We start from the raw sequence: 10,826 nt of genomic DNA, 5'->3' as shown, positions 1-10,826 counted from the left end.
ATAGGGTGTACCTTTAATTATTATTTTTAAACCGAGCGGAGTTGTTCTACAAGTCAGTTGAGTTTCAGGCATTGTTCTGACAAAAAAAAAAAAAAAAAAGGCCTCAGGGTAGTAGTTTGTCACACCTACAAAAAGAAACCAACATGCCTCTCTCCTCGACAACGAGAAGACCAAAAAAAATCTCCATCGGGCTTTTTCCGCTCGTCCTTAGCCATTTTACACCTGGACATATTCATGCGCACGGGGGAGCGAGTGCTTTTGGCCAACTGGCCAACTTTTGCAAGTGTTGCAAACACACCAGATTTGCATCAACTGTTCCAAATACCTTTTGCATAACACATGTTGGCATCATAATTGAGATGAAGAGATCATGGAGACCAATTTTGAAATGTATTTGTTACACTTAAAATGTACTCAATGTAGTCCACAATCTAATCTGCTCTTAATTTTCTACTTTCACTCTCAAAAAGATTTAAAAAAAAAAAATTAAATCATGACAGTGGTATAGTCTAACATGAATGGTGGAATACATTTTAAAATGATTCATCTTGGTTTTACTTTCGACCAGAAAAAAAGAGCATTTGAACTGGGGTGTGTAGACTTTTTCTATCCACTGTGAATAGTGTAAAGAATCTCAGCCTCGCTTCTTGGTCAGTAGTTGCTTCACATCTCCTCTGTTGCCATGACAACCGGTTCATAACGGTGACTCATCCGAGCGTCCGCCAGTCGGCTTGTTGACTCACATTTTTACCTTGCACCACGATCCGCCTCGGGGGATGTGATGACGAGCGTTGATTTCCATAACGTAAAAGTTTGCTCCACATTTTAAGGCCTGTTTTTAAAGCCTACAAGAACATCTCAAAGTTATATGGGGTTAATCATAGATGTTAAAATGGCAGCAAGTTTGTGCTGACTCCAATTTAGTGCGATTGTGATTGTTCTGAACACAATCATGTATTTTACAGGAGGGTGTACACATTTATGCAACCATATTAACCTTAAAAAAAAAAGATTGTACAGATTATAGCTTTGAAATGGTTTTGCTTGTTCTCGTTTTGTAATGTCAAAAAAAACCTGCCATTTGAAGAAGGGTGTGTAGACTTTTTATACCACTGTATAATCATATTTCACAGCACTTTTTTAAACCACTGTTGTCATTTTTCTTCCCTTCACATCTTTCTAGTGCTTCTCTGTTTTGTAAATCAGATAACAGGTAGGAAGTGGAATGTAACGCCAAATTGCACATTTTGAAGCGACCAGTGCAGACATGCATTGCCGTTTGGACCATAACAACATCAAATACCCAAACACAACAAAACTTGACCCCCACCACCACCACACCCGCAGCCATCCTCGCGGGACATTCAAATGATAAGTAAACGCTCATCCAGACAACATTTATCCAGTCAATGCGGCCATTAAATTAAACGACTGTAATGATGATGGGCTGTCCTGAAAACAGCTTGAAGTCTTTCTGAATGCAAAACACATCCACAGTGATGTCATCACTTTAAAATACAAGCCAAATGTACTCTATGTACTTACTAAATGCTGTAAATGCTTACATGTGTAGTATTGTTTATTCATATATGTCATCGATTGTTGGTGCTTTTGTTTATATTATAGTATTGTTTATACAGTGGACCTAAAAGTCTGCACACCCCTGTTCAAGTCCAGGTTTTTCTAGTGTAAAAAATGAGACCTTGGCTGTTTTTCTTCAGCTGGAAAGTTCCAAATAGCAGTGAGTGTTGGCGCGAAACCTTCAAGCTTCTGCACGAAAGCAACAAAAATGTTGAAAATCATTTGAGGTGGCGGGTTGTGTTGTCTTTAATGTCACCAGATCGATTTCACGTCAACATGTTTCTCGTCGTGAACCCCAGAAGTGAACGCCATGGTCAAGCATCCGGGTACTAGCCTCCATCACTTTACGTGATGACGTCACATAAGCACAGCTCAATGTGATTTGCTCGCCTTGCGGCAAACGAGGGAGGGGTGACCGGAAATAACGGTACCATCCGCTAGTATAAAAGCTGCCGTCGAGGAGTATTCGTTCTCTTTCTGTTACCTGGCAAGGGGCAGCAGCTTTGGCCGCGACAACCCAGCAACACCAGTAAGTGGAGCATTTTATGCCCTCGGGCCTCGCATTTGAAGCCGGCTTTTCTAGCATCCTCCATCGGTACCCTGACGAGACCGTTGTCTTGATGTGTAACTTTTTTATTTTATTTTAAATTGCCGTAGTGCTGTATTATGTAATATACTGCGTTTGGGTTTTAAAACAATCTCATTTAAATAAAACTCGATTTAAGGATCGACTATTATTTTATGTGTGTATGTAATTTGATTTAGGATGGGTATATAATTTGTTCGCTCGGACTTTGATATGGAAAGGACAAAGGGAGCGCCCTAAAATGGCCGCTCGTTTCTTTCCCAGGGCATATGGTGCCTTATAGACGTCGACCGCTAAGTTTGTGGAGCGGATGGCATTTTATATTTGAGTATTTTATTTTAAATGGCGAATTACGACCTGGTATGTGGAACACGTGTCTAGTCCGGCCTGGGCCTGTGTGGCCTGTTGGTATCATGCTAACTACGAGCTAGCGGTCTAGCTTAGCTTCGAGAATACTGGAGCTATTAAGCCAGAAATTCCAGCAAGTTAGTTTTACTTTGCCTCACAACAAACACGCTAATGTTTAAATGCACGTTTCAATAATTGTGATTTATTTTTCTTAGAAACTACAACAATGGCCAAGGAAAAGACCCACATTAACATCGTGGTCATCGGCCATGTCGACTCCGGCAAATCCACTTCCACCGGCCACTTGATTTACAAGTGCGGTGGCATCGACAAGAGAACCATCGAGAAGTTCGAGAAGGAGGCCGCTGAAGTAAGCTATTACTACTTTTTTCTTTTTTTTCCCCCCACCTCCTCTGCAGTTACGGCGCTCTTTCAAAATGGCGGCGCCAATGTGCTCTTGCTGAGCTGTCGGCAAAAGGGCGTGCCCGACTCTGCGCGTGCGCAGTGGGGCCTTAAATCGCCCAGAATGACTGTGCAAGATGCCTATGCATTACTAGTTTTTACTTATTGTAAAATGGCCCTTTTATTAAAAAAAATGGTTTGATGGTGTATATAAATTTTGCTAAAATGGAAAAAATAATTGACAGATGGGAAAGGGCTCCTTCAAGTATGCCTGGGTGCTGGACAAACTGAAAGCAGAGCGCGAGCGTGGTATCACCATTGACATTGCTCTGTGGAAGTTTGAGACCAGCAAGTACTACGTGACCATCATTGATGCCCCAGGTCACAGGGACTTCATCAAGAACATGATCACTGGCACATCTCAGGTAATATAAATTATACCAATCAAGCCCAGGTATTTATTTTTTTAAACCTCATTGTAGTAATTAAGCTTGCAATTCCAGGCTGACTGCGCCGTGCTTATTGTTGCTGCTGGCGTGGGTGAGTTCGAGGCTGGTATCTCCAAGAACGGCCAGACCCGTGAGCACGCCCTGCTGGCCTTCACCCTGGGTGTGAAGCAGCTCATCGTCGGAGTCAACAAGATGGACTCCACTGAGCCCCCTTACAGCCAGAAGCGTTTTGAGGAAATCACCAAGGAAGTCAGCACCTACATCAAGAAGATCGGATACAACCCCGCCACCGTTGCCTTCGTCCCCATCTCTGGGTGGCATGGAGACAACATGCTGGAGACCAGTGACAAGGTGAGAAGCAGCTGCCAGTTGTAGGAATGTGACTGTCATTGTGGGAGTCTTGACATTTTTTCTTGTCTCTGTAGATGTCTTGGTTCAAGGGCTGGAAAGTTGAGCGCAAGGAGGGCAATGCCAATGGTTCCACCCTGCTGGAGGCTCTGGATGCCATCCTCCCCCCCTCACGTCCTACCGACAAACCCCTCCGTCTGCCCCTGCAGGATGTCTACAAAATTGGAGGTAAGAAAGATGATGCTTCTGAAATATGAGGCAATTGGCGGCAGCTAATTTTCTGTCTGCCCAGGTATCGGAACAGTACCCGTCGGCCGTGTGGAGACCGGCGTTCTGAAGCCCGGCATGCTTGTCACCTTCGCGCCCACCAACCTGACCACTGAGGTCAAGTCTGTGGAGATGCACCACGAGTCCCTGCCCGAGGCTGTCCCTGGCGACAACGTCGGCTTCAACGTGAAGAACGTGTCCGTGAAGGAGATCCGTCGCGGTTACGTCGCTGGCGACAGCAAGAACGACCCGCCCAAGGGTGCCGATAACTTCAATGCTCAGGTTTGCATCCTTGCTGTCATTTGTCTTAAACTGGTTAGTTTGAACATCCTAACTTTTTTTTTTTTTTTTTTTTTCTCACCTCCCTTAGGTCATCATCCTGAACCACCCTGGCCAGATCAATGAGGGCTACGCCCCCGTGCTGGACTGCCACACAGCTCACATCGCCTGCAAGTTCAAGGAGCTCATTGAGAAGATTGACCGTCGTTCCGGCAAGAAGCTTGAGGACAACCCCAAGTTCGTCAAGTCTGGCGATGCCGCCATCGTCAAGATGATCCCCCAGAAGCCCATGGTGGTGGAGCCCTTCTCTTCTTACCCTCCCCTTGGTGAGAGCTCGTCAACAACCTGCAGTTATGAAAGCAAAATGAGCACTTGATTTCTAACTTGCTTTCCCTTGTGTGTCTCTAGGTCGCTTTGCCGTGCGTGACATGAGGCAGACGGTGGCCGTCGGCGTCATCAAGGCCGTGGAGACCAAGGAAGTGAGCGGAAAGACAACCAAGGCGGCAGAGAAGGTCCAGAAGAAGAAATGAATGGTCGTGCAGGACATCCATCAAGGGGACGTTCGCCAGCAGCATCGGGCCACCCCTTCTTCCCCACTTTGTTCGCCCCACCCCGGTTCATCTCTGAGGCACAGCTCTCTGCTCAAGGACTGGCTTATGCTGATTAAAACTCATCGCAAAAGTTTTCGCAGGAAAAAAGGAATTTTGCGACTGTTGGTCACCTGAATCACATGTTGGTGCCTCTAAGTTTAAGTTTTGAAAAGGTTTAGAACTGTTCATTGGATGTTCAAATGCCACAAAAGTTGATTGGAAACGAAAGCTGCTGGTAACTAATAAATGTCTTTGAAAAAATGGACACAGTTTGTGAACTTGTGTTTCTGCTCAAGTAGCCTGGAGTTTGGTATTAACCAGTTTTGCAGGTATATTTTTCAGTCTAGCTTGTGACTCCAGTTTTCAATGACGGGTAAGCAGAGTGACTCCACCCCATTCCCAGGTTCTGTATAAAAGCTTAGGATATTTCCGGCTCTGTCTTTTCACCTTTTCCAGATCAGGCGGAGTAGCTGTTGCTCATCACAGGTTGGTATAATTATAAACATTCTGAACCTCAATTGGGTTTAAGTTTTTCAGTCACTTTGGTATATTTGTATCGAGTTAAAAGTATCTAGATACCAAACACGTTAAGGAAATATGTTGTCACTTGACCAAGCAATGAAATGTCTTCATTAAAAAGACGAAGTCTTACTTGTCCTTACGGACGAGTTTTAGAAAGACTTTTGTCGGGCAGCGTATGTCCTATCCGCATGTGCGCACTACCGCCACAACTCGGACGTAACATGGCGGCAGCGGCACAACATGGAGGCTAACCACGTGACTCGGCAAGGTGTGGCACCTTGACCTACCAAGCGAAAACTAAAATCGAATCTACGAACTGTTACATGCGTCTTTTTAATTGGCATGTTCTTCCAATATGTCTCGGAGGTTGATCACTATCCTTTCTCTGCTAGTCGCTCAAAATGGCCAAGGACAAAATCCACATAAACATCGTGGTCATTGGCCATGTCGACTCCGGAAAGTCCACCAGCACCGGCCACTTGATCTACAAATGCGGCGGTATCGACAAGAGAGCCATCGAGAAGTTCGAGAAGGAAGCTCATGAGGTTGGTTCAGTTAACTGCTTTTTATTTTTTCTTTTCCCTCTGCTGTTACGTTTCGTTTCCTGGAGATGAGTGCCCCCTACTGTTGTAACGCTCATTCTACACCAGTATCAAATTTTACGGGTAATTTAAAATCACGTTTTTCTTAAAATTATTCGTTACATTTACTTTGCTGTAGTTACAGTATCTGTAATGAAGTAAATGCTATCACAACTAACCATAATTCACTATACAGTAATTACTTGGTGTCAAACGCAACAATAATAAAATAAAAACTTTATTAGGGTTGATCAGAGGCACTTAGATGTTGGCAGGTTTGGGCTAACATTACAACTGATTTTAATTTATTTGTACAAGTTTGAGTATGTATTTCTATTTTGCTGAATCATTAAAAAAAAAAGTTACTTCTCAGATGGGCAAGGGGTCCTTCAAGTACGCTTGGGTGCTGGACAAGCTGAAGGCCGAGCGTGAGCGCGGCATCACCATCGACATTGCCCTGTGGAAATTCGAGACCGAAAAGTACTACGTGACCGTCATTGACGCCCCCGGACACAGAGATTTCATCAAGAACATGATCACTGGCACATCTCAGGTAATATAAATTATACCAATCAAGCCCGGGTACTTTGAAACACCAAACAAACACATGTAAACACAGATAAGTATTATCCATGTTTATAGCTCTCATGTTTCACTATTAATTGTTTTTAGATTGTTTACAACACTTTACAATATATTACATACCCGTACTTAGACGTCACGTGACATTTCTGTTGCATGAATTCCAGGCCGACTGCGGCGTGCTGATCGTCGCTGCCGGCGTGGGCGAGTTTGAGGCGGGTATCTCCAAGAACGGGCAGACGCGCGAGCACGCCCTGCTGGCCTTCACCCTGGGCGTGAAGCAGCTCATCGTCGGGGTCAACAAGATGGACTCCACCGAGCCCCCTTACAGCGAGGACCGCTACGAGGAGATCAAGAAGGAAGTCGGCGCCTACATCAAGAAGATCGGATACGACCCCAAAGCCGTTGCCTTCGTCCCCATCTCGGGGTGGCACGGCGACAACATGCTGGAAGAGAGCAGCAATGTGAGAATGCAAAGTCACGTATTGAGGGGGAAAGTATGGAATTTTGTGGGTTTGACATTTGTTTCTCTGTAGATGAAATGGTTCAAGGGCTGGAAGCTAGAGCGCAAGCAGGGCAATGCCTCTGGCCACACCCTGTTCCAGGCTCTGGATGCCATCCTCCCGCCTTCACGTCCCACCGAAAAGCCTCTCCGTCTACCATTGCAGGATGTCTACAAAATTGGAGGCGAGTAATTCTTTCTATTCCCACAACTTTTCCTGGGGCATGGCACACATTTTACAAAATAAAACATTGTACTGCCAACCAAACCAAAATGTCACAAAAAAAAAAAGTATATATGTGTGAGCCTAAATAGCATCAGCAATTTCTGTATTGTTTTGCTTTTTCTGTTATTCAAATGAAACCATAGTTGCCTGACCAGTGTTAATGTATCTCAGTTAGCACAAATTCAACTTCACATACAAATAGCTCAATAAGTCGCTACAAGCTAGTAAGTTAGCCTTAGACTAGCATTAGTTTGCGGTCGGGTTAACGTTATTGTTGGAACATTTTGACCAGTAGCTACAATGTCTCTCAGTTAGCACAAATTCAAACTCACACACAATTAGATCAACAAGTGGCTATCGCTACATGCTACAAGCTAGTAAGTTAGCCTTAGCCTAGCATTAGTTTGTGGTCGGGTTAACGTTATTGTTGGAACATTAGTAAGTTAGCCAGCATTAGTTTGCGGTCGGTTTAATGTTATTGTCAGAACATTTTTAATAAAAATATTTGAATTTGTGGGGACTGCAGGTGACTAGTTGTAATTTACAATGATGCTGGTGCGTCATTTTCAATTCACATATTGCTCAGAATTTAAAAAAGAGAGGTAATATTTCCGTCACCAATCTCCAACATGTAATAATGCCACCTAGAGGCAGAATACAAATCTATGACTTTTAACCATAGCTGTTCACTGTAACTTATGAATTACTTACTATAAAATTACTTTGTCAACAACTAACGGCGGAAATATTATTTTCATTTAGTTTTCCTTAACAATATTAACCCTAACGCAGTCAACTGTCTGTGAGACCTAGAAGGCGATTTGTGATCGGATGAGTAAGTCAGGGAAGTGGAAGGGTGAAGAAGATAAAACATGAAAAAAGATTTGAGAATAATTCTCCACAACATAAGGTTTCCGGAGACTCCAGTTTGTTGAGAACCTAAATGACCTGCTGACCTCCTCTCGCCTCCACCTCAGGTATCGGAACCGTCCCCGTCGGCCGTGTGGAGGCCGGCGTCTTGAAGCCCGGCATGGTCGTCACCTTCGCTCCCGTCAATTTGGTCACCGAGGTCAAATCGGTGGAGATGCACCACGAGTCCCTGCCCGAGGCTACCCCTGGCGACAACGTCGGCTTCAACGTCAAGAACGTGTCCGTCAAGGAGGTCCGCCGCGGGTTTGTGGTGGGCGACAGCAAGAATGATCCTCCCAGCGGCGCTGACACCTTTAAAGCTCAGGTGAGCCGAAACAAGAGTGCTTGTGTTCAGTGGACAAAAAAACAAAAGCATCTGCCGCATCTCTTCTTGCGCAAAGGTCATCGTCCTGAACCACCCGGGTCAGATCAACGCCGGCTATGCCCCCGTGCTGGACTGCCACACCGCTCACATCGCCTGCAAGTTCAGCGAGCTCCTGGAAAAGATCGACCGACGTTCCGGCAAGACGCTGGAAGAAAACCCCAAGTTCGTCAAGTCCGGAGACGCCGCCATCGTCAACATGACGCCCCAGAAGCCCATGGTGGTGGAGCCCTTCTCTTCTTACCCTCCCCTTGGTGAGTTTCACTCTGAATAGAGGGTCAAGTTAGCAAAAATCTGCCGACTTGGGGTGGGTGGTGGTGGGCCAATGTTATCTTTTTTTTTTTTTTTTTTTTTAGTTTTCCTTTTATATAAACAGATGAGGGAATTGTTAATGTTCAAACTGCCGACTGTGACAGTGGCTTTCAATCAATATACTTTAAGGAGTAAATCTACATCAATCAATGCACTTCTTTACTCACTCTGGCACCACCTTGTGGCATCTAAGGGTATTTTAATATGTGATGCTTTTACCCAATAGTTTTAGATAAAAAAATAAAAATAAAAAAAAGAATTTGTGAATATAGTAATCCCTCTTAAATCTAATTTGTATCTTGTGACACTGCACTGTATAACTTAAACTGACTTGCCCTTCCGTGGCATTCCAGGCCGTTTCGCAGTGCGGGACATGAGGCAGACGGTGGCCGTCGGAGTCATCAAGTCGGTGGAGAAGGCCTCTAACCCCGCTGCGAAGGTCACCAAGGCCGCACAGAAGGCACAGAAGAAATGAATCGTCGTCATGCAGGGTGCACAACAGAAAGTCGCCAACGTGTCCTCCACTTGGCCCTTTTCTCCCCTCATCAGTTCACTCCTCAAGGACTGGCTTCTGCTCATTAAAACTCACTGGAAAAGTGTCCGTAGGAAAGGAGGACACAACCCTTTGTTTTGCATTCAATGCGATCTTACTGTTACTTTGAAGTCAGGAAAAATAAACATCTGATCTATGACCGAATCAAGTTTCTCTTTCTTTATAGCATGTATCATCATTAAGTCTGTTATTCTGTGTATGAATGCATCTTTAATTATATTTCCAAACTGTGTATGCTAATCTAATTTCACCAAAGCATACCATAACACACTCAACAAAATATTTTATTGAGTCATTAATTGGTTCCCTTTAAAGGTGCTGTGTAAATCTGAGATGTTAATGACGTTTATCACTGATAGAGTATACATGAGTGCCCATAAACTCATCTAAACTTGATATTGAGATCCTAAAGTGAAGCACTAAGTTTTTGCATTTACATAAATTAGGAATTGTAATACTGACATTGCTATAATGATGCAATTGTTAGTTATATTGCACCCAAAATGCTCAGTTTAACCCGTAGGCACTGCAGTACTTCGACCCGTTTGGGGCTTTTTGATGGTTCTGACCAAGCCATTTCAAAATAAAATACTCTTTATGGGGTAAGAAACTTATATATATGCAGTACTGTACAATTAAATTTATATTGTTTGTAGAGAATCAGAATATAAGCTTTTTTACAATCAATAATACACAAACACTATCAATAAGCACTCCATGAATCTGAGTTAAAACATTTTCAGTTTTTTGTTGGTCGTTTTTTGTTTTCGTATTTATATTTTTTTTAGAATGAGGAACCTGTTTTTTTTTGTTTTGTTTTGTTTTGTTTTTTTTAGTCATACTAATGACTTTTTATTAGTAATGGGTCGATGAGGCACCGTGAAGCGTGTTGACACAATGTGTTGATACTGTGATCACTGAATATTTAAACCTGCTGGAATTTAAAAGTCTCTGCACTTGACAGTGTGAAATGACACTGATTAGATGACCTAGTATATACAATAACATTTAAGTCTTAGCATTCCTATTTTATCATTCCATATCTTTAAATGTGAACATATATCATAATGGGAAAAAAAATCTAAATGAAAATCATGTGAATGAAGACACTTGTCAACTATAGTCTTCACAAGTTTTTATAAAAAAAAATACAAGTTTCTCCAACAGGGTTATCAACAAAGCAACTGTGAGAAAATCAAAGATTGCCTGTAGAAGAAGAAGAAGAAGAAGAAAAAATCTATCGTCGGACTGTCTTCCGGGTCACACGCGCATATAAATAATCCCCACCGGAAGTGATACGTTCTCTTCTAGCGATCCAACATGGCGGTGAGTAGCTCATCAGCGCATACGAATAAACCGCCACGAAGACGCCACCGTAATCCGCAACCATCGGAGCTGCGGACGCGT

At 43.4% G+C, this 10,826-nt stretch overlaps 2 protein-coding genes across 2 annotated transcripts; both read left to right on the top strand.

Annotated features, from left to right (window-relative positions):
* Positions 1 to 1,950: 1,950 nt before the first annotated feature.
* LOC144007634 (elongation factor 1-alpha) lies at positions 1,951 to 5,115 on the top strand. The gene is made up of 8 exons (XM_077507444.1): positions 1,951 to 2,110; positions 2,731 to 2,885; positions 3,163 to 3,342; positions 3,421 to 3,717; positions 3,792 to 3,942; positions 4,007 to 4,263; positions 4,352 to 4,586; positions 4,669 to 5,115. The coding sequence occupies exons 2-8, from the start codon at positions 2,742 to 2,744 to the stop codon at positions 4,788 to 4,790; spliced, it is 1,386 nt and encodes a 461-aa protein (XP_077363570.1). The 5' UTR covers positions 1,951 to 2,110; positions 2,731 to 2,741; the 3' UTR covers positions 4,791 to 5,115.
* A 107-nt stretch (positions 5,116 to 5,222) lies between these two features.
* LOC144007635 (elongation factor 1-alpha-like) lies at positions 5,223 to 9,563 on the top strand. Its single transcript, XM_077507445.1, has 8 exons — positions 5,223 to 5,336; positions 5,765 to 5,917; positions 6,327 to 6,506; positions 6,703 to 6,999; positions 7,072 to 7,222; positions 8,241 to 8,497; positions 8,574 to 8,808; positions 9,220 to 9,563. Exons 2-8 carry the CDS (start codon positions 5,774 to 5,776, stop codon positions 9,339 to 9,341), a joined length of 1,386 nt encoding a protein of 461 aa, XP_077363571.1. The 5' UTR covers positions 5,223 to 5,336; positions 5,765 to 5,773; the 3' UTR covers positions 9,342 to 9,563.
* The last annotated feature ends 1,263 nt before the right edge of the window (positions 9,564 to 10,826 follow it).

Source organism: Festucalex cinctus, chromosome 19 (assembly GCF_051991245.1).
Source record: "Festucalex cinctus isolate MCC-2025b chromosome 19, RoL_Fcin_1.0, whole genome shotgun sequence".
Classification (NCBI taxonomy): Eukaryota; Metazoa; Chordata; class Actinopteri; order Syngnathiformes; family Syngnathidae; genus Festucalex; species Festucalex cinctus.
This window is presented reverse-complemented; position numbering and strand designations above follow the sequence as displayed.